Genomic DNA, 20,038 nt, shown 5'->3' with positions numbered 1-20,038 from the left:
TCAGGAGTAATGTTTTTATCAAATCATCTATCCATTAATCATCTATTAATCTAATTTAATTTAATTAATTTCTGTTTGGGAGGGGATGCATTTAATTACAGGTCAGGATTGTAGGAAAATAAATAATAGAATTAGTTTGAATGGATTCAGTTCAGATGCAGCTTTATCACAGGATTTTAATCATTTTTATATGAGATTTGATACGCATGATTTTGAATTGGAAATTGAGGATTTGAAAAATAAGTGTAGAATAAACAGAGATAATGGTGGTGTCCCTTTTTGTGTAGGAGATGTGATAACAGTTTTTAAACAAAGTAAAATCAGGAAGGCACCGGGGCCTGATAATATAGGGGGTTGTTTACTTAATTTTAGATTTCCTTGTGCAGAGAACACAGAGAGTCAAAGTAAACGACTGTTATTCTGAATGGTTTGGTGTCATCGACTGGGTCACCTCAAGGGTGTGTTCTCTCTCCCTTATTATTTATTTTGTACACTAATGTGTGTAAGAGTAGTTTTGAAAAATAGGCACATCTTAAAATATGCTGATGACTCTGTAATCGTTAGCTTATTGAGTGAGGAGGATTCTACGCATGGTCCTGTGGTTGAGGATTTTACTGTTTGGTGTCAGAATGCTTTTTTAAAACTTATTGTTCTGAAAACTAAAGAGATGACTGTTGATTATAGATTGAGGGGGAAATCAATTGATGATAAGCAAATAAGTATTAATGGAGCGGGTATATTTGGGTACTGTATTAGATTGTAAACTGACGTTTTCCACAAATACTGATGCTTTGTGTAAGAAGGGGCAGCAAAGATTGTATTGCTTAAGGAAATTGAGGTCATTTAATGTGGATAAAACATTGATGTTGCATGTTTTACAGATCCTATATTGAGTCGTTTTTTATCCTTTTCATTGTTGTGCTGGTTCAACTCTCTGAAAAAAAATAAAAACCGTATTGCGAGGATGGTAAATCAGGGATACAAAATAACAGGGAGGAAGCAGATGACTATGGCTCAGTTATACCATAGACAGGTGTTGGGTAAAGCCGAGAACATTTTGTTAGATGATTCTCGCCCCTTGTATTCCATCTTCTCCCGTCTGGTAGCCGGTATAGAACTCCGCTTAGTAAAACTAATCGGTTTAAAAATTCATTTGTCCCCTCAGCTGTAAAGTTTTTAAATTCTAGGTAATTTTTTTTTTTTGTATGTGGGTGTGACATTGTTTTATGTGTATGCCTGTTTGCTGCAACCAAATTGCCTTCAGGAAATGAATAAAGATGAACTGAACTGAACTGAACTGATCTAAAACTTTCACCTTCAGTCTCAGGTAAATTAAAATATCATCCTCAAACAGCTACTCTTCAAAATATACAGAATAATATTAAAATCAGACAACACATTAAGCTTACCACGTGCTAAATGGGAATCAGACCTATATCTATTGCTCCTGATGCCGATTTCTGGACACAAATCTGCAAAAACATCTACTTTATGACAAAAAAAACTTATACAGTATAAAGTACTTCACAGATTTCATTTAACTGGACAGAAATCGTTTAAAATGGGATTCACTTCAGAAACATGTTCACAATCCACCCAAAATAACCCAGACACATATGTGCATGTCCTTTGGTATTGTACCCCAATTAAAAGGTCATTGAATCACTATCCGTCACTATAGGATGTCACATCCCAATTTCTCCATCACTTTGTTTACTAGGCGATATATCCACAATCAATCTAGACAAAATAAACAGTCAGCTACTCCTAGTGGTGCTAGCATGAACTGGAAATCAAGAAATTCCATACATACTGCATCCTGGAAAAATCTGCTAACTGATTATATCTGATGGAAAGTCTATCCAGTTCATCTCATAGTAACACAGTAGAATTGCACCCCTTCTGGTCGTCTCTCATTACCTTCCGGCAGGCATAAATCTGTTGACATTCTTTGTCTGAGACCAATCACAACAACACATCTCCACCTAAACTACTTTTATATTATAATTTGTACTTAATTTGAATATTAATCTTTGAGAGTTTTGGGGAGGAGTGGAGGAAAACATTGATAAGAAAACACTGTTATGAAAGGGTTTAAGAAAAGGTTAACCTATTTATACTCTTATGTGCCTGTGTGTGTGTGTGTTATGTTTTAAATTAATATATGTGTGTATATATGCATGTCTGTTATGTTTGGATGCTGGGCAGGCAAAGAGCAGGCAAGGGAGCGGATCCAAATGCAGCAGTTTATTCAAAGGGTAATCCAAGAACACAAGCCAAAGCACAGGCAAGGGTCAAAACACAGGTAATCAGTCCAGTCAAAACCAAGCAGGGAAAACAAGGCACAAAGAAACCACAAAGGAAAATGGGGTAACACATCCACTATGACGGAGTGAGAGACACACAGCTTTATACACGGGGACAAACAAGATAACAAGGTGGGCGTGATTGATCATTGTCCATGGCAACTAACAAGATGGCAGCACGGCAGTGAAACATGAGGCACACAACTGAGCTGCATGATGACATCACTGAATTCAATGATGAACTGCCTTTAACTGTCATTTTGCATTATTGACACACTGTTTTCCTAATTGATGTTGTTCAGTTGCTTTGACACAATCTTTTTTGTTTAAATCACTATATAAATAAAGGTGACTTGACTTGACTAGGTAAAAAAAAACAGTTAACACAATAAAACACATATATATATATATTTACAGTATATGTGTGGTTTCTTCTTCTTCTTTTTCCTCTTTTTCTTTGGCCTCTGGTCCCCAGCAGGCTGTGACATCCAGGTATGTATGTGGTGTGGTGGAGGTGTAATACGTGTGGGTGGATGTAAGGAGGGGCTTGTGTCTCCCTGCCGTCTCCCTGAGTTATCTCTTCCAAGACCTCTTGCCCTGACTGGTAATGCTTTCATGCCTCGCTTTTTCAATGCATCACATATTACCTGAAATACATACTCACCTATTATAATTTGTGTGTGTGTGTATACATATATAAAGGAGGCAAAGGAGAGTCAATACACTGATGGAGGAAAACTACGATGAACCCAAGTTCACACCCAAAATCTTCCTCGTGTACCCGCATAAAGCACAAATCACTGAGATAAACACAGCCAATATTATCACATAGAGCCCATTATATGGGCTACACTGGATTTATGTGTCACTATATGAACTATGTACCAAACACATTTTAAAAAGGGTCTGTCTTTCAGGCTGAAGGTAGAAAGCACAGCAGAAGAGACGAGGACTTTTCCAGAGGCTCCTGAAACACAAAACACACACACCTGCTCTCTTTTTTTTCTCCAGTAGGTCCTTTTTGTGGGAATTGTTGTTTGTTAAAGCTCATCGTGACATACCTGAGAGCAGTTTTGTTGGTTAAACTGGAAAACGAGCCTGCCATGATCCGCTCTTCCCCTCTACATCTGAATATGCTTGTCGAACCGATCTTTGATCAGGAGTTCTTCAGGTGCGTCAGACAGTTGACTCGCTGTGAGAACATTCTTCACTGAGCTCCATTCAGACATCTGAGGACAGCTTCTGACAGCTCTGTGGTCACAGAGGATTTTGCTGAGGTCTGTCTTGATGATTGGTTTAAAATCACACGTGTGAATAAAGCAGTTCACTGTATGTTCTTCCTTGTGAGTTCAGCTCTGGTCCGAGTGTCTCAGGACTGGTCCTCAAATCCCTCATCTATTTCCATGCCACCCAGAACAACTGACATAACACGCTGGCCTTTTAAATCTTCCAGTAAAACAAACATATGTTTATGTTAAGCGTGTTGCGCAGTTAAACAGATGTGTTCAGTGAAGCACTCATAGCTGTGTTTAATAGTTAATAAAACACACCTACTGACCAATCAGCATCAAGGACCACAACTGACATAAGCGGGTCTCTCTAGTGAATTAACATTTTGAGCACGCATCTATCTTCTCCAGATATGAAGGGCATTTCTCAGTATCGTGAGGTCCAGTGAACGATGGAATCAGAGTTTGAAACCTGGGCAGAAATGTTTCTCGTACTGCAGGTATTTAGGACGGATGAGGAGCAAGCGTTGCTCATCCTCTGCTCTCTCTCCGTGTCGGTGTTTGTCTACCTCTTCCTCTCTTCTGGATCATGACCACTTCATCTGAATTTGGAGATGATTTGTCTTTGCTTAAAACCGTTTAATCCCAAATTTTTCCCAGATATAAATCAGTAATAATCAATAATTTTATTTATTTTTTTTTTTTTTTTTTTTTGGAAAAGTGTGTGAAAAATTGTGTTTTATGTTCACAATTGTGGGATAATGTGTGTACTGAAATAACATATTTCTGCAGTCATAAAAATTGTTATATATCTTAGCCCAGCTATTTTAAACAGTTTGATCACATTCTAGGGTTACTATTATGCATAAAAAACCTTATGCAACATTGATAGGAACACAGATAAAAAAATATAAAAAAAAATTCAACCATCAACGTATTTCAAAATTGTTACCTTTTTGTAAAATATAACATAACATTTTTATATTAATGCATTATTACAACATCATTATTATAATTTTTTTTGTAACATTTGAATTTTTAATTTAGTGCAATATTTTGTCATTGCAACATTTTATTGTTATTTTCACTAGCAACTGCAACTAGATTTATATTGTAGACCTAAGTTCACTGTTATCCCACCACTCACTATTGTGACCATCAACATTTTTACTCATTCTAAATATATGAGAATGCATATATTAATACCAGACATCCTAAAGATCATGTGTACCAAAAATATCTGTCATATATTTATGTTAAGACACTTTACTAGCCTTTAGTTTTGGAGCTTTGGTGCAGCATCATCTTCTGAAGGTGCAAACAGTAAATAAACAATTTGCACTACTCGTGTGAAACTGCACATGTTTAATTGAGACCCTTTATTTTTATCCATATTTGCAGGAAGTACACTAAAACATCCGTCAGTAAGGTTTTTAGAGCTTTATAAATGAAAGCCTTTTTTACGGTCACTATTGTGACCTGTGGGATTAAACGAGTAGATAATTTGCCAATTTAGAGGTTATTTTCAGGGTTGAGACATTAGAGTTTAATTCGGAGATCAAATTGTGTATTGATTGCTTCATCACGTGTGTCTCTCAGATCAGTTTCTTTCAGGCTGTAGCTGTAGTCAATCAGGAATTGTGTTTGATGGAGCGGTTGAAGAGCGAGTGTGTTTACAGGAGGGGATCTGGAGAGGTTTCCCTGGCCAGAAGTGTTTTATACTGGTCTGAATCTGGATCCAGCCACTGGACCTGCTTTTGTGGACCTCCAAAATGTAAAACATAAAAGCCTATTTGTAGTTTTTCTACACACATTTTTATCCCACTTTTTAAAATGTAATACTGATCCCCAAATTTTACATCCATATATGTTTTATTATTGAATTATATCCTTTTACCTAAGTTTTAAAAGGTAATTTTAAGTGAGCAGATTATGATTTCTCCTTGAGCTTCTGTGTATGAAAGCCTCATTGCTTCAGAAAGCTTTGTTTTGCCGCCACTACAGAGAGCCACACTAACAATCCCTTCAGGTTCATTTGTTACTGATGGACTCATGAAAGGTCCAGAGCACTGCGTTACTCAGATAGCAAGGAAGAAGGCTGAGCTGATATTTTTAAAATAGTATTATTTTATTTGTAGGATTTGAACTCTTTCAGATAATATTCCACTGAAGAAAAAAGATCTAAAAAACAAAGAAAAAAGAAAGACAAGGGGGAAAGGATTGCACAATGTGGCATTCAGAAATAAAGGGCAGGACTTTTCAGGCCAAATCAGATTTATTATAGAAATTCAGTTGCACTAAATCAGGTGATAAAAACGTGAAGTACACTGGGATTCCTGCAGGTTCCAGCACATATAGAGATACAGGGCTGATGAGACGACAAATAAATAAATAAATAAATAAACAGGCCGTACACAAGAATGAAGTGGAACTGAATGTAACGTATGGAAGAGATGAGTGCAAGAATATCATTTTGCCAAAAAAAAAAACAAACAAAAAAACCCCCCTAAATTATTAAAATGAGAAAGGGAAGAGGGGAACGAAGGCAGAGGTTATTTTTCACTACAGCCAGCATTAACCCCCACACATAAGCTGTGCACTGAATTATGGGATGGCACCGGTTGGCAAGCGTCCAGACTGTGAATCATGTTCTGATGGAACGCGTTATTCATCGCACTGCAACAGATCTCTTGTTTCCTGAGCTGATGGAATCTGGAGTTACAGATTCTAAGTTCTAAAGACTATGAAACGACAAAAGCTGTTATTAACGTTTTACAGCAAACCGGTCTTTACGTAAGAACGTTCTTCAAATGGACTGAGGAGGGCAGCAATGCGCCTCTGATGCGTCGAGTCTGCCGCAAAGCTCATAACAACAAGAAGAAGGAGAAACGCGTTGGTGTTCTCCTGCGGTGTTTGTGTCACCGGGGCTTCCGTAGACAGAAGGCGCGCGTTACGCTGATCTGATCAGAAGGCGAGCGCACTGTCACCGGCGTCTTTCCGCGGCTCACGCGTGTTTGTGAAGTCTGTGTGCTGTGCTGTGTGCAGGATGTGTTCTCTCGGTGTGTTCCCGGCGCCGGTAACGGCTGCACAGACGCTATTCGAGCGCAACAACGAGCTTCTGTCCGCGCTTCACCCCGGAGAACACTCACAGGTCTGAGAACGCTTCCTATAACCCTACAAACACGCGTTCACCAGCTCTGCCTGGCCCCGTGAAGAGAAAAACAAGTTTCTAAAGCCTAATATAATCTGTTCTGGACATGAAAATAGCCACAGAAGCCGGCACGGCACTGAACACAGATGTGATGTGATGTGATGTGATGTGATGTGATGTGTTTTCAGGCGTGTGATCTGCCCAGTCCTCAGTTCACCAGAGACACTCTGAAGGGTCACAGTCGCCCGGAGAGCAGCAGCAGGTCAGTGTTCCTGGACCAGAGGGACACGCTGTGGATGAGGAGCGCCGGAGCCTGGTGAGAGCAGCACACCCAGTCCGAGTCAGACACACTGAGGAATGAGCTGTTTCATCAGTTAAACTCACTCAGCAGTTGAGGTGTAATGATTCTGGAGTGAAAATGGTCATTTTTTTGTGATATGTTTTTAATTTATTTATGGTTTGTGTTTATAGTAGGGATATATGTTGTATATGTGATTTGTGTCATGACCTTAAAGGGATACTCTTGCTATACCAAACCCGTATAGCATTGTTCGTCTTCAGAACACAATTTAAGATATTTTGAATGAAAACCGGGAGGCTTGTGACTGTCCCATAGACTGTTCTTGATCAGTAGTTTTCTGTTACGTATTAATGTTGCTCGTTTCCAGTATAACACTTTCTGTTCTTTGGCATCACATGCAAAATGCGTGTCTTATATTCGTGAGTATTTGGAATGGTTTCACTTTATTTTGATGGTCCCTTTAACACATTCTGTTGACTATACTTGCATTCACATGTCTACTGACTCTCATTATGTGTTAGTGGATTTGGAATGGTTTCACTTTAGTTAGATTCACATGACATGTCTTGCCAAATTATGTTCAGAAGTGTTGCATTCACATAAGAGTTGACGGTTATTTTAATGAGAGTTGGAATGGTCGACTTTATTGTATGGGTGCTTTAAACATTGGAATGGTTTCACTTTATTTTGATGGTCCCTTTAACACATTCTGTTGACTATACTTGCATTCACATGTCTACTGACTCTCATTATGTGTTAGTGGAGCACTAGTAGATTTGTTGGGTTTGTGTTGGGACACCATCACAATAAAGAGTCAGCAGACGGTCTCTAATGAGAGTTAGTCGACATGTAGGTGCAAAGTTACTTATTATTGTCAACAGAATGCTTAAAAGCGGCCCTCAGAATAAAGTGTTACGTCTATAATATGATCATCTGAACTGAAACGGTGAGATGTTGGATTGAGAGCAGCTCTGTGTTCCAGGCGTGACGCGGGTCTGTACGGTCTGTTGGATGAGATCACTAACAGCGCAGAGGAAGGTATGTCTCTGACACACTGTAATCACGCAGCGTTCGCTGTCAGACGCTTCAGTCTGCTTGTGTTTCAGTGCCCAGGTTCCTGGCCGTCGGCTCCGCCTGCGTCTTGGCTCTGCTCAGATGGGCTTCTTCATTCCACGGCTCTCTGTTTCCACATCTGACTGTGAGTATGAGCTTGAATCGCGTCTAAGCTTGAGATCTGTGTCAGCGTCACGCTGCCGTTATAATGGACGGCCTTTCTTTCTGTTCGCTAGCTGAGCAGTGACGAGATGGTGGCAGAGTTTTCACAGATGCTGGATTGGTACTTCATTTATCAGCTCTTCTTTTCTACGTTTACACTGTTTTTGGTTCTGGGGCTGAACCTTTCTAAACTGGCTCGTGTCTGATTTCTGTGTTGTTTTCAGGTCTGACAGCGCTCTGAGGAGCTTCGCCTGGCATCCTCACACTGATAAGTTTGCTGTAGCTCTGCTGGACGACTCCATCAAGATTTACAAATCTAACAGGTATCCCAGTGGACATGAACACAAATCTTACATTACATATCAGAAAGTACAGGTTAGATTTTATACTGTAAATCAAAGTTACAATCATGGATCCTCGTACACCAGAAGTGCAGTTTGAGCGACAGCTCTGTGTATTCATTCAGCAGCAGAACCACTTAGACTTTGGTTTTGTGATGTACCTAAACATTTCAGTTAAATTGACTTAAACTGACATGAAATGTTGATAACATTTAAAGGATATTTCATGCATCAAACGGCAAATCTGTGTCTGAGAGCCTGGGTTAATGCATTTTGTTGAAAGGTGCATCAATATGGTGTTCAAACTGAAGAGGTCCAACCTACTTTTAGGATCCAAATTGAGTATAAAGTCTTGGCATTCAGACTGAACTCTTTAGTAGTCTCAATCTTGCATTCCAGTCACACTGGTGCTTTTAGGAAGAATAAAAGATTATTTTATGTAAACATCACAGAAGATAAAGCCATTAGCTTTCATTTTGATGGAAGGCTGCGATTTCAGTGTAATTACACATGCTTCTCAGTAAAATACTGTGATGATCTGTCCACGAAAGTGTTGGAAATTACGCAAATGTGAAAATTGCGATAATTTTTGCCAAATGTGAATCAACTAGGTACTGAGTTACTGAATATTTATGCAACGTTGATACTTTTAAAAAAAATGTGCAATGGTATCACAAATCCATTTTTGTTTGTTTTAGTTTTTTTGCTTGGCATGGAGTGTGTAGATCGATTGAAACAAATTAAAGCATTTTAAGCATAAGGCTGAAACAAAACCAAATGGATTTGAGTAGTTTCTGAATGCACCGCATGAACCGAATGAAATCAACATCACACATGCAGCTGTGCTGATATTCATGAAAACAGCGCTCCTGATCATGTGCTGCTGACAGCTTGGTTGCTGAGGAGTTTCTAGTTTTGTTGCATGACTTGCGATGTTTCTGATTTCCAGAAGTGTGATTAGATGTACTTCTGTTAACTGTAATGATTGATTGCAGTTTCAGTATGCGTTTGTGACTGTGTTGTGCTGCAGCTCTCCGACGCCGACGCTGAAGCACCGCTGCCAGAGGTCTGTGTGCGCTCTGCAGTGGAAGCCTCTGTGTGGCTCTGCTCTGGCCGTGGCCTGTCAGTCCTGTCTGCTCATCTGGCACGTGGACCCCGCCTCTCTCTCCACCAGGTACTGCTCAAACACCGCTTCCCTCCGTCACACTACTGTTTCTAAGCCCTGTAGAGAAGATCATCACGCCGCACAGATGGGGTTCGATGTGGTGTTTTTCCTGCAGCGAGTGAATACATCTGGTGCCGGATGTGTGTACGTTCAGAGCAGGCATATTCCAATGGTGGACCGCAACGCCAGCACCGTCTCACCATTTCTAAATAAAGCCTGCCGCATCAACACAACAGAGCGGTTCACACCACAAGCGCTCAGGGTCCTTTATTGTAATGATCCACTAAAATGTTTTTATTTTATTATTATTATTTTTTATCTAGAGCCAAATGTGCTTCATTCAAGCTTTTAATTAACTTCTTAAAAACGCTAAAGCATCAGTTAGAGCAGCTGATGGCGCGCTTATTTTATAAACAGTGAAAACAAAGCAAAATACAGGGCTTCTCCGGCACCGTGCAGGATCTCCGGCGTGCGCCGTTTGGCTGCAAAAAAAAAATTGTTTTTTTAAGAAAACCATGTACTTGGTTTTAATACTTTATTTGAGGCCAATTATTATTGCCTCATTACTTTATATATAAATATAGTCATATTAAAGCCTGTTTTTCACTTAGTTCTATTTGTATTACTAAAAAAAATATCAGATTACTCACTTGTCAAAATAATCAGATTACTTGATTAGCAAAATAATCATTAGTTTAACCCTAGATTAGATAAACATTTCAAATTACAACTGCGCTGTTTTACCTTTTGTGATTAAGACAAATTTATATAAAGGAATGACCATAAAAAGTTTTTTTTTCTTCTTTCAGATTGTAAAAAATTTGTTTGTTGCTCCCCCTTCCTCGTTTTGTTTGTTTGAATGGATTTTTTTTTTTTTTTTTTTTTTTTGAAGACAATACAAAAGTTGATGATAAAAAATAAGTTGGTATGTTTGACAACTCTACTTCAGATGCAAAATGTGTGCATATATAAGCGTCAGTCAGAAGGGCTCTCTCGCTCTCGCTCTCTCTCTCTCTCTCTCCCTCTCCCTCTCCCTCTCCCTCTCCCTCTCTCTCGCTCGCTCGCTCTCACAGACTGTCTCTCTCTCTCTCGCTCTCGCTCTCTCTCTCTGTCTCTCTCTCTCACACAAACTCTCTCTCTCTCTCTCAGGCCGTCGTCTGGCTGTGCGCAGGTCTTGTCTCATCCGGGTCATTCTCCCATCACCTCCATCGCTTGGTCCCCCACCGGCTCCCTGCTTGTGTCTGCGTCTCCTGTCGACACATCCATGATGGTAAGCGCCAAATCTCAAGCCTTCCTGCTCAGTTTAACAGATCTATGTGAAGCTGGTACTCATCCCCACTGTATATTTGTGTGTGACCCAGAGAAATTATGTAATTCTCTGTAGGAGCAGTGACAGCTGTCAACTTAATACAGTAACAGAGCAAGTGTTTGGGGTCATTTGGATATACGTCAGCCACATGTTAGGTATTTTTGATGGACCAATATTGATTTTTTAGATCTCAGTCTGTGCTGTTTTTTGTTGATGTGTGAACTAGTGTTCAGAGCCTATCCCCACTGTATGTTGTGACCTTTTGTTTGCTTAGAAGCGTCAGTAAGAGGGCTACACAGAACAAATGTTTTGGTCCCTCTCGTCTCTGAACAAATTCATTATGGGTCTCGTCGCTTATCTTGCAGATTATGCTGTTTTTTCAGAAACCCAGTAATCTCTGTCTACTTCTTTTATCAGAAACAAACTCTCTCGCTCTCTCTTTTGGTAAATATTTGTAACCTGCATCAAGCTGTTTATACAGTTGGGTCATTTTAGGAGCACTCCTTGCTTTCATGTTTCCGGCTGCTGTTCTAAGTTTGCGATAAATTTTCCACAGTGGGTGATATGGCGACCAATTTAGATATGTTGCTCAGGGACCATCCAAAAAGCACGAGTGGCTTGTATACAATGCTGTTATTTCCACCAGGGCAAATTGAAAAACATTCTCAGAGAAAAAAACAAATTGAGCAGTATAAGACATGTCCAGTTAGCCCACAAAAATGGGGTATTTTTGATTATTGTATTGTATTGGAATACGGCTGTAATTGCATTTTAGAGCAGTGATTTTGAGGACCAATATGTGCCTTTTTCTGGTGGACCAATATTGATTTTTTTGGACCAATGTGTGAACAAAATTTCACTAAACATTTTTATTTTTATTATTTGTTTTTTTTTAGAGCACCTACCATGCAGTAATTGCAATGCGCTTTGCTACTTTTTTATCAGAAACAAAGTCTTCGCTTTTAAATTTGGTCAATATTATAACTAAATGCAATCAATTTATACAGTTGGGTCGTAAGATTTGAGACCATGTGTGAAAATGCTTGTTTTTTGATGTGCTTGCAGGAAAAAAAAAAAAAAACTCCAAAAAAGCATCCATATTGCAGCTGTACAGGGCTGCTCTCACCAGGATGAATATTCAGTTGCGATAAACATTTCCATTTGAATGAATGGCTGTTATTGCAATCAATGCAGACATTTTTTTTTCCCCACATCACAGACTTCATGCTGAACTTTAGTTGGCGTGAATAGGCCTGAAGTCATTTTGTTTCTTCTGTTTATTTGCAGGATTAAATTAGACTTTGAGACTTCTCAGACTGCTCTACCTCACTGACTATATACAGCATTAGCTATGAAGGAAAACAGGGGTCTTATGGTGGAATTAAAATGTGAATTGTGGTGTATGCCATAACGGTGGTTAAGGAATGAAGCGCTGTATTGTTTGAGACGGTGTTATGTGTTTGAGTGTGTGTGTGTATTGTGCTGTAGGTGTGGGATGTGGCAGCAGAGAGCGCTGTGCCGCTGCAGCGGGTGGGTGGAGGTGGCGTCACCTATCTCTCATGGTCTCCAGACGGCAGTCGACTGCTGGCAGCTACTCCATCAGCTCTTTTTAGGTACAGTCACATGATCCATTTAAAACACGAGTGTGCAGACATGCGGCTCTCCACTTGTTCAGGCCACTAAATATAAAGTGGGACTGAATATTTCATTGTTCAGTGTAGCTTAAAGTTTAATATGCAGATACTGCTCATTAGGTTCTCTGTTTCAGACCTGTGTGTGTGTGTGTGTTGTAGGGTTTGGGAGACACGCATGTGGACGTGTGAGAGATGGCCGTGTCTGAAAGGCAGTTGTCAGGTAAGAAAACTCCTGAAACTGAGTGTAAGGGGCTGTTCACACCAATAACAATAACTGCAAAGTGTTAATAATCAGTCTTACACCATATCTGTAATGATAACGCCCCGGGGGAATGATTTTGTTGAAATCACTCCAGTTGATGAGCGAGAAAATATAACATACATGAAATAACCCCCATATAGCATACATGAATCACCTCGTAGCAGATCTACACAGGTGGAGCTGGGGAAGGCGGAGGGTTTTCTGAAGCAAGCTGCAAACTGCTACAGCAAGCACTAGTCATATATTTGAATGTTGAGCAGCGAGCTCATTGGCTACCAATACAGGAGAGAACTAGCGGTCAACCGATACTGTTTTTTTGACAGCCGATGCCGATATCTTGGAAAGCAGGCGATAGCACATTATATATATATATATATATATATATATATATATATATATATATATATATATATAACATTTAAGAAATTTGAAATCATTTTGACAATGGATTAAAAAAATAAATGTGTAAAATAAACATACTTATTCTTTAGATGACAAAGTATTTTTCACAAATAAATAAATATTTAATAAAAATATAATTAAAAAGGAAGTAACCAATAAGGCAGTCAGTATTCTGGGAAGTTTGTGTGCATTGGGAGTCCTATTTTTCAAAAAAAGCCAGGGTAACACTCATTTTACACACAGCACACAGAGAAAATGACATGAATATGACGGTGGGCAAATGTATAAAGCGCAGCATAATCTGAAATCATGAGTTTAAAGCATTCAATTCACACGCACCGACCGTCACACAGAGAACACGCAATTATGCTGGATAAACAGGCACACACAAGTTTGCAAGGTTTGTGAAATTAAATGTTCATCAGTCATTCAAAGATTTGTTTAAATCATATAAATGCGTATTTGCTTAATGCTGACGGCAAACGAGAAAGTATTATAATGTTTGCCTTTCTATTACTAATAAAAGCAATCGTTATAATACTTTTTGTATGCATTAATTCCTTTAACCGTTCTATTTGATTATTAGAAAGACTAGATAACGAGGGAGAATATGAGCACCGTGTGCTCACTGCCGTTCTCAGCGCCGTCAAAATAAAAGTCTTGCATCGAACACATCGGCCGAGCAGAAAAACTTATCGGCTAATGCCGATATTTAAAAAATGCCAAATATCAGCTAATATATCGGTCAACCACTAGAGAGAACCAATCAGCTGTGACGTGATGTCATTAGGTCAGATTGAGTTAGACCTATCGGACTGTGCCATCTAGAGTTTCATGCCACAGCTTTGGATTTAACACTGTCTTTATATGTTTTTAGTGTAAAATGACCTTCCTGTCCTGTGATTTAGAGCTGGAGCCTCGGTGCTTTCACTATTTGTAGCTTGTACTATTCTAAACAATATCTGAAACTTCATATTACGAGCACTTCCTGTGTTTATGTGCCTCTTTATGATGAATTGCTTGTTGTATTCCTCATTTGTAAGTCTCTTTGTATAAGTGTGAATGAAAGATTATCACACCTGCAAGCAATGGTTTTTAAAACGGTCCTTCATATAGTTGAAGGAAGTGATTCACAATGTGCACACTGCATTGCCCGTGTTTTTCCTGTGTTTGTGTCTGTGATGGTGTCAGTCGGCCTGCTGGAGTCCTGACGGTGGCTGTCTGCTGTTGAGTATGCAGGGAGAGAGGGTCATATATGCGCTCACCTTCTCCGATCTCACAGGTATCAACAACAACAATTCTCCGGTTACCTGTGTTTCCTGAAAACCATGTTTGTCAGTTATTATTGATTCTGAAGGGGTGAACCTTTGGCTAGATGACGATTCACTTTGACTCATAACTCATAGGTTCACTGTTCAGTTTAGAACCATTTGATTCACAATGAAATTTGATTAGAAGTTCTAGAACCAAAGCAAAACATCATGACAGTTAGATCGTATTTAGGAGTCGGACAAACGTGAACGCCATCACAAAGTCATAATAAGGAGCAGTTAACTCTGAATTTTCTTTAAGTTCTCATTAAGCCCTGAGTTTCCAAGTTGAGGGCGTGCAAGTAAACATGCTAAAATAAATGAAAAGATTATTACCTGTAAATATTACCCATAAAATCCATCTACAAATGCAATAGTGTTTTACAAGAATGCTAGAATATAGCAATTCAGTTTACAGCACTTTCGTAAATTATAATATATAACAATAATAATATCAATGACAATAATTCAGGGAATCCTGTTTTTTTAGAGAAAAGAATTATCTTTCCTATTTTTACCCAAAATAGGGTAAAAAAAAAAATCCTCTATTTCATGTCTGCCTTTCGCCATGTGACTCCGCACTGTCTCACACAGAAATGTCAACAACTAGACTTTATCATTATTATCGCAGGAAGACTAATTCTTAATGTGGGGAGAATTTTTACCGGTGTATATATAACCATAAGATATCACCCAACCCTCATTTGGTGGGAACCAGATGGCAGTTTACATTTTTCGACATAATAAAAAAAAAAAAATAATTCTGCATATAAAGAATGTGCATCATTGTGTTTTTGCTTTTTTTTTTAATTCAATTTATGAAGATGTAGTAAACTGAATCATTCAATGGTAATAATACAATAATAAAATATTTTGTATATGGAACTTGTATAGTTTTATTGTACATGACAAAAATATGTATGTAAAATATGTAAAAATAATAATTTCAACAAATTTACCATCAATACAGTCACTGCATATCTATAGTCCTTGGCTGCATCCATTGCATCTGACATGATTTCTCACTGACACGCCCCCAACTCTGAAACTCTGTGCTTAAAGAAAATTGAGTTTCTCATTTGTAATAACGACTTTGTGTTAACGTTCATGTGTGTTCAACTCGTAAATACGATATATTTATTGATTGATTAATGCAGGAGCCTGACTAAGTCCACATGCATTTAGTCACTGCCTTGATTTGCTGATGTAACATACCAATAAAGTAAATGAGGAACAGTATTCAGTTTATGGATGTGTGGCAGGCAGTTTTTCTGTACACAAAATGTATGTGCATGTCAATTCTAGAAATCTCAATTTATCAGTAAGAATAACAATTCTGTTTTTATCAGAATTATCAGTTCAAAATGAAGAATGCCGTGATAATAGTTAAAGGGTTCATTCACCCCAAAATGAAAGTGCTGTCATCTCATGCTGTTTCCAACCTGTTTGACTTTCTTCTGTGGAACATAAATGGAGAAATGTTGAAAATGTTGGTTACAAGATTGTTTTGGTGATGGTGACCATTGATTTCCATCATAATGACACAAAATAAACCCTTTTCTCAAAATGTCTTCTCTTGTGTTCCACAGACGATAGAGAGTCATAGAAGTTTGATGATGAAACAATCGCAAAATAAAGTTTTCCTGAGAAATCACAACAAATCACTGACACATACTCAAGGGTTTTGTTTAAGGAAATTAAATCCAATATCCTCGATAATTAAAAATAAATAAATAGAATCTGAATGATACAATGTGTTTTTGGTAGTGTACACATTTTCTGTTGTTTTGTTTTTTGTATGCTTTCTATATATTGATTGTGGAGCTGACTGATTTTCACTGTTAACCCTAACAAACGAAACAAGGGTTTTTCTGTCAGGTGGCTTTTGAGAATGTTCATCCTGCTTTCTTTTTTTAATACAAAATGAATGGTGAGCAGGCCCTGTTGTTTCATAAGTGTCATTAATAGTCTACATGACTCATGCACTGTGTTCCAAGTCCTCTGAAGTCACACTGTGTGTGAACATCAAGAGTTTTCTGAAAGTGTAAAGGCGTTGAACACATTGTGTCCTCGTACACAAACAGGCTGGTACAGTATGCAGTACAGTGTTGTCTGGTGTTGCAGGTGGACCTAAAGCCGCCAGCGTGGTGGCTGACCTCTCGGAGACCACCTTCCCTGGACCTGATGGAGACCTCACGTAAGACGCCCATTTCTTGTCTCATTAGCCTGTGTACGTAAAGAACACTCTACTCTTTAAGGCTGGAATACACTACAAGACTTAAATTTTAAACGCTAGAGGAAACCAGGCCATCATACACTCCGACTGAGGATCTCACACTATCAGACTTTAGAGCTGAAAACAGAAACCTGCTGAAGATATCAAACATCTCTGAGATCCTCCGACAGTCTGAAGCTAAAAAAAAAAAAAATCTGTGACTGGCTCTGACTTTCAGCGAGTCGGTTTCTCCAGACTGTAAATCTGGGCAGAAGTAGTGTGTGTGTTCCAGGTTTAAGGTGTATTACATGTTTATTCATGAGGAGAGCGTTTACAGAGTAATGTGGTGCGTAGGAAATAATTTACCCAATGAAATGTTTTTTACTGCTTGAGTTTCTCCTCTCTCTCTCTCTGCTCTCCTGAATATCAGTGTCGGGGGAGAGGTGTGCTCTCTTTCATGGGATCCTAGAGGCGAAAGACTCGCCGTGCTTCTGAAAGGTAGAGCAAAGCCCTCATGACCCACAGTAAACCACAAACGCTTACCATCAGCTGCCTGTGGAAGATGAAGCAGGCCGAGATCAGCACTCTTATCTTTAACCTCTTTACAGCTCCATAGTATGTTAAGCTGCAGCAAGGCAAACCTGAATGTTTTTAAAACTACTTTTCTTTCCCCTGGTGAGTGTGTCAAATGAAAATCTGGCAGCAGAACTTGTAGCTACAAAATGAATGAAATGCTCAACTTCTTGGCAAAGCATTTTTGAACAGAATCAATGCTTAAAACAGGAATACAGAAACACGGACATGTTGAAGATGCGCAGTGATATGATTATTATATTATGTACAGCACATTGGTCAACATCTGCTGGACTAAGTAATAGTAAAGAAAAGGTGCTTTAAGCTGACAGTAATCACATTTCCCATTTGAGTATATGGTAAATATAAATTATTTAAATGTACTTTTTACAAATATCATGAATTGAAAAATGCCACACGAAATTTTACAACCAGAGTTCATCTTGCCATGTCATCAAAGTTTTTCAGTCTTTTTATTTTCTGAAAATTTCTGCATGTTAACAGTCGAAGGTTTTTCAAATGTTTATAATATTGTAACAAAACCACTTAAGAGATGATGATAAATGATGCTAAACTGCTGTAAGGTTTTGTCGTGAAGAATCACTTAAAACAGGTCTTTTGTCCTCCTTTCTTCTCTGGCTCATCATTTGTTCTTCGCGCAGGTGATTCACAGGCGGATAACCACCCTTCAGTCATAGCCGTCTTCAAAACACGCTCCAGTCCTGTCTTTGAGTTGCTGCCGTGGTGCGTGTGATTCTGTGTGAACGGAGTAGTGTTACTGTTGTCGGAGCTTTCCAGAATCCATTTTTTTTTTAATGGTCTTCTTCACGTATCTTTCTCTTATGTAGTGGTTTTGTGATGGGAGAGGCTGGAGCAGAGCCTAGATTCATGCAGTTCCATCCGCACTTCCAGCACGGCGCTCTGCTGACTGTGGTGAGTCACATGATACGTGCTAGTCATGTAACGCTCTGCCTAGATGAGCGGCGCAGCTGTGGGTGGAGCAGGGCTTTGAGCACTGCGTGGCACAGCAGGAGCAGCAGACGTAAAGCTGAAGTGGCAGCGTAACTGTAAGATGTGTGCTAATAGTGTAGGTAGATGTGGGGTCAGCTGAGCTTGACCTGACCTGCGCTGGGTGTGATGTGTAGAGAGACAATGATTGCAGTGTGAACCGTGTAAGCTGATTGTTGAGTCTCTGTCTGTTGCAGTGCTGGTCTGACGGGCGCATCTCTCACGTGCCGTTTTACTTCAGCAGCGCTGGGCTTTTAGGAGGAGACTCGCCGCAGCAAGCCCTCGCCAGCAACACCACAAATCCTTCCTCAAACAAACTGTACACGGAACAAATTTCCTAAACACCTTCACTTCCCTCAACCACTGACATTAACTGTACAGAGCTTCACCTGTCAGCTCTCGTTCTGCTGTCATAAACCTTTTTTACAGCATAATGTGTGGCTTGTATACTTGAAGCTAAACAAAGTCTTTGCATTATTTGGATTTTCATATAGAGTGGAGTGATGTTTTGCAGTGATGCTTGCATTTTTCCAAAGCAGCACATGTGATGCTAATTTGAAACATTTAGGACTTTAGCGGTGATATTAAATAATTAATAAAGAGATATGAGGAGACATTTACAAGCAAAATTAATTTGAATACAAAAAGTACATTAGGTTTTTAAATGTTTCTACTTCAGGCAATATATTTTAAAAGCTGAATTAAATGCAAGATACAGTTTGAGTAACTGAAATACCAATAATAAATGTAAAAAATCAATAGTAGAAATGTTTGATATTTTTTTTTCTTTCTTTTTTTTTTTTTGACCAAGCACAGCAGGACTCTTATTTTAAAATTGCAGCTGCTCATTCAAGCAGAAAAGAGAGGAAAAAACTTATACACTCTAAAATGCATCTAACACATATAACAATATAAACACCATAAAGTAAACTGTCATAATTCATCTCAGTAGATCATAAGCAATCATTTAGTATAAATGTGTGGTATTCAATGTATTAACCACGCTTAAAGGAATATTTTTAAACCTAAATGCAGTCATTTTTAAATTTTCTGATATATTTTTGGATCTGAACTGTCGCACATTTGCTGCTGTTTGCAAATAAATAAATGAAATACGTTCACAAAAGTGGATTGTCACTTTGTGTCCCTGAATGACTAAACGTAAGGTTTGCTACATTTTGATTGGATCTTGGTGGACTAGCATAAGCAAACTGTCCAACACCATCAGATAGAGATGCCAGGACAACAGCCGGACACCTCTTAGAGGGCAAGAAGACATCTGGTACCAAGCTCGGGAAGGACAGGATTTCTCATGGGTCAGAATGCAGGTTTTGGCCTGTGACCACCATAAAAAAAAGTTCCATCCAAAATAGAGTTCTGTCCAAATCCACTCATAACTATGTTCTAAAACCTTAAACTGATGCAAACTGTTACACACATACATATACTTATTCAGAGAAAGGAGTATTCTCTGTCACAGCAATGTATAGTGCAACATCTTACACAAACTCAATGAATCCATGCATGTCAGTTCAATCTTCTTCCGTCATGAATGTATTCTGGTTGTGGTTTGGTAAGTGAATAATGCATTGGTAAAACTTATTGACACTTTTCGAA

At 38.8% G+C, this 20,038-nt stretch overlaps 1 protein-coding gene across 1 annotated transcript; it reads left to right on the top strand.

Moving 5' to 3' along the window:
- The first annotated feature begins 6,384 nt into the window (after positions 1-6,384).
- aaas (achalasia, adrenocortical insufficiency, alacrimia) lies at positions 6,385-19,547 on the top strand. The gene is made up of 16 exons (XM_019110512.2): positions 6,385-6,686; positions 6,875-7,002; positions 7,970-8,025; positions 8,094-8,185; positions 8,277-8,323; positions 8,427-8,525; positions 9,574-9,717; positions 10,858-10,978; positions 12,506-12,630; positions 12,811-12,871; positions 14,507-14,597; positions 16,750-16,822; positions 17,271-17,338; positions 18,076-18,157; positions 18,262-18,346; positions 18,619-19,547. The coding sequence occupies exons 1-16, from the start codon at positions 6,582-6,584 to the stop codon at positions 18,760-18,762; spliced, it is 1,521 nt and encodes a 506-aa protein (XP_018966057.2). The 5' UTR covers positions 6,385-6,581; the 3' UTR covers positions 18,763-19,547.
- Positions 19,548-20,038: the final 491 nt, after the last annotated feature.

Source organism: Cyprinus carpio, chromosome B9, assembly GCF_018340385.1.
Source record: "Cyprinus carpio isolate SPL01 chromosome B9, ASM1834038v1, whole genome shotgun sequence".
In the NCBI taxonomy this organism is placed as follows: Eukaryota; Metazoa; Chordata; class Actinopteri; order Cypriniformes; family Cyprinidae; genus Cyprinus; species Cyprinus carpio.
The sequence above is the reverse complement of the archived record's forward strand: the minus strand, read 5'-3'. Positions and strand labels throughout refer to the sequence as shown.

Bases quoted from the DNA above. Each gene is read 5' to 3' on its own strand.
- aaas (XM_019110512.2), top strand. From the start codon at position 6,582: ATGTGTTCTCTCGGTGTGTTCCCGGCGCCGGTAACGGCTGCACAGACG. The intron at 10,979-12,505 runs GTAAGCGCCAAA...ATTGTGCTGTAG, and splicing joins CTGTCGACACATCCATGATG to GTGTGGGATGTGGCAGCAGA. The intron at 18,158-18,261 runs GTGCGTGTGATT...TCTCTTATGTAG, and splicing joins GTCTTTGAGTTGCTGCCGTG to TGGTTTTGTGATGGGAGAGG.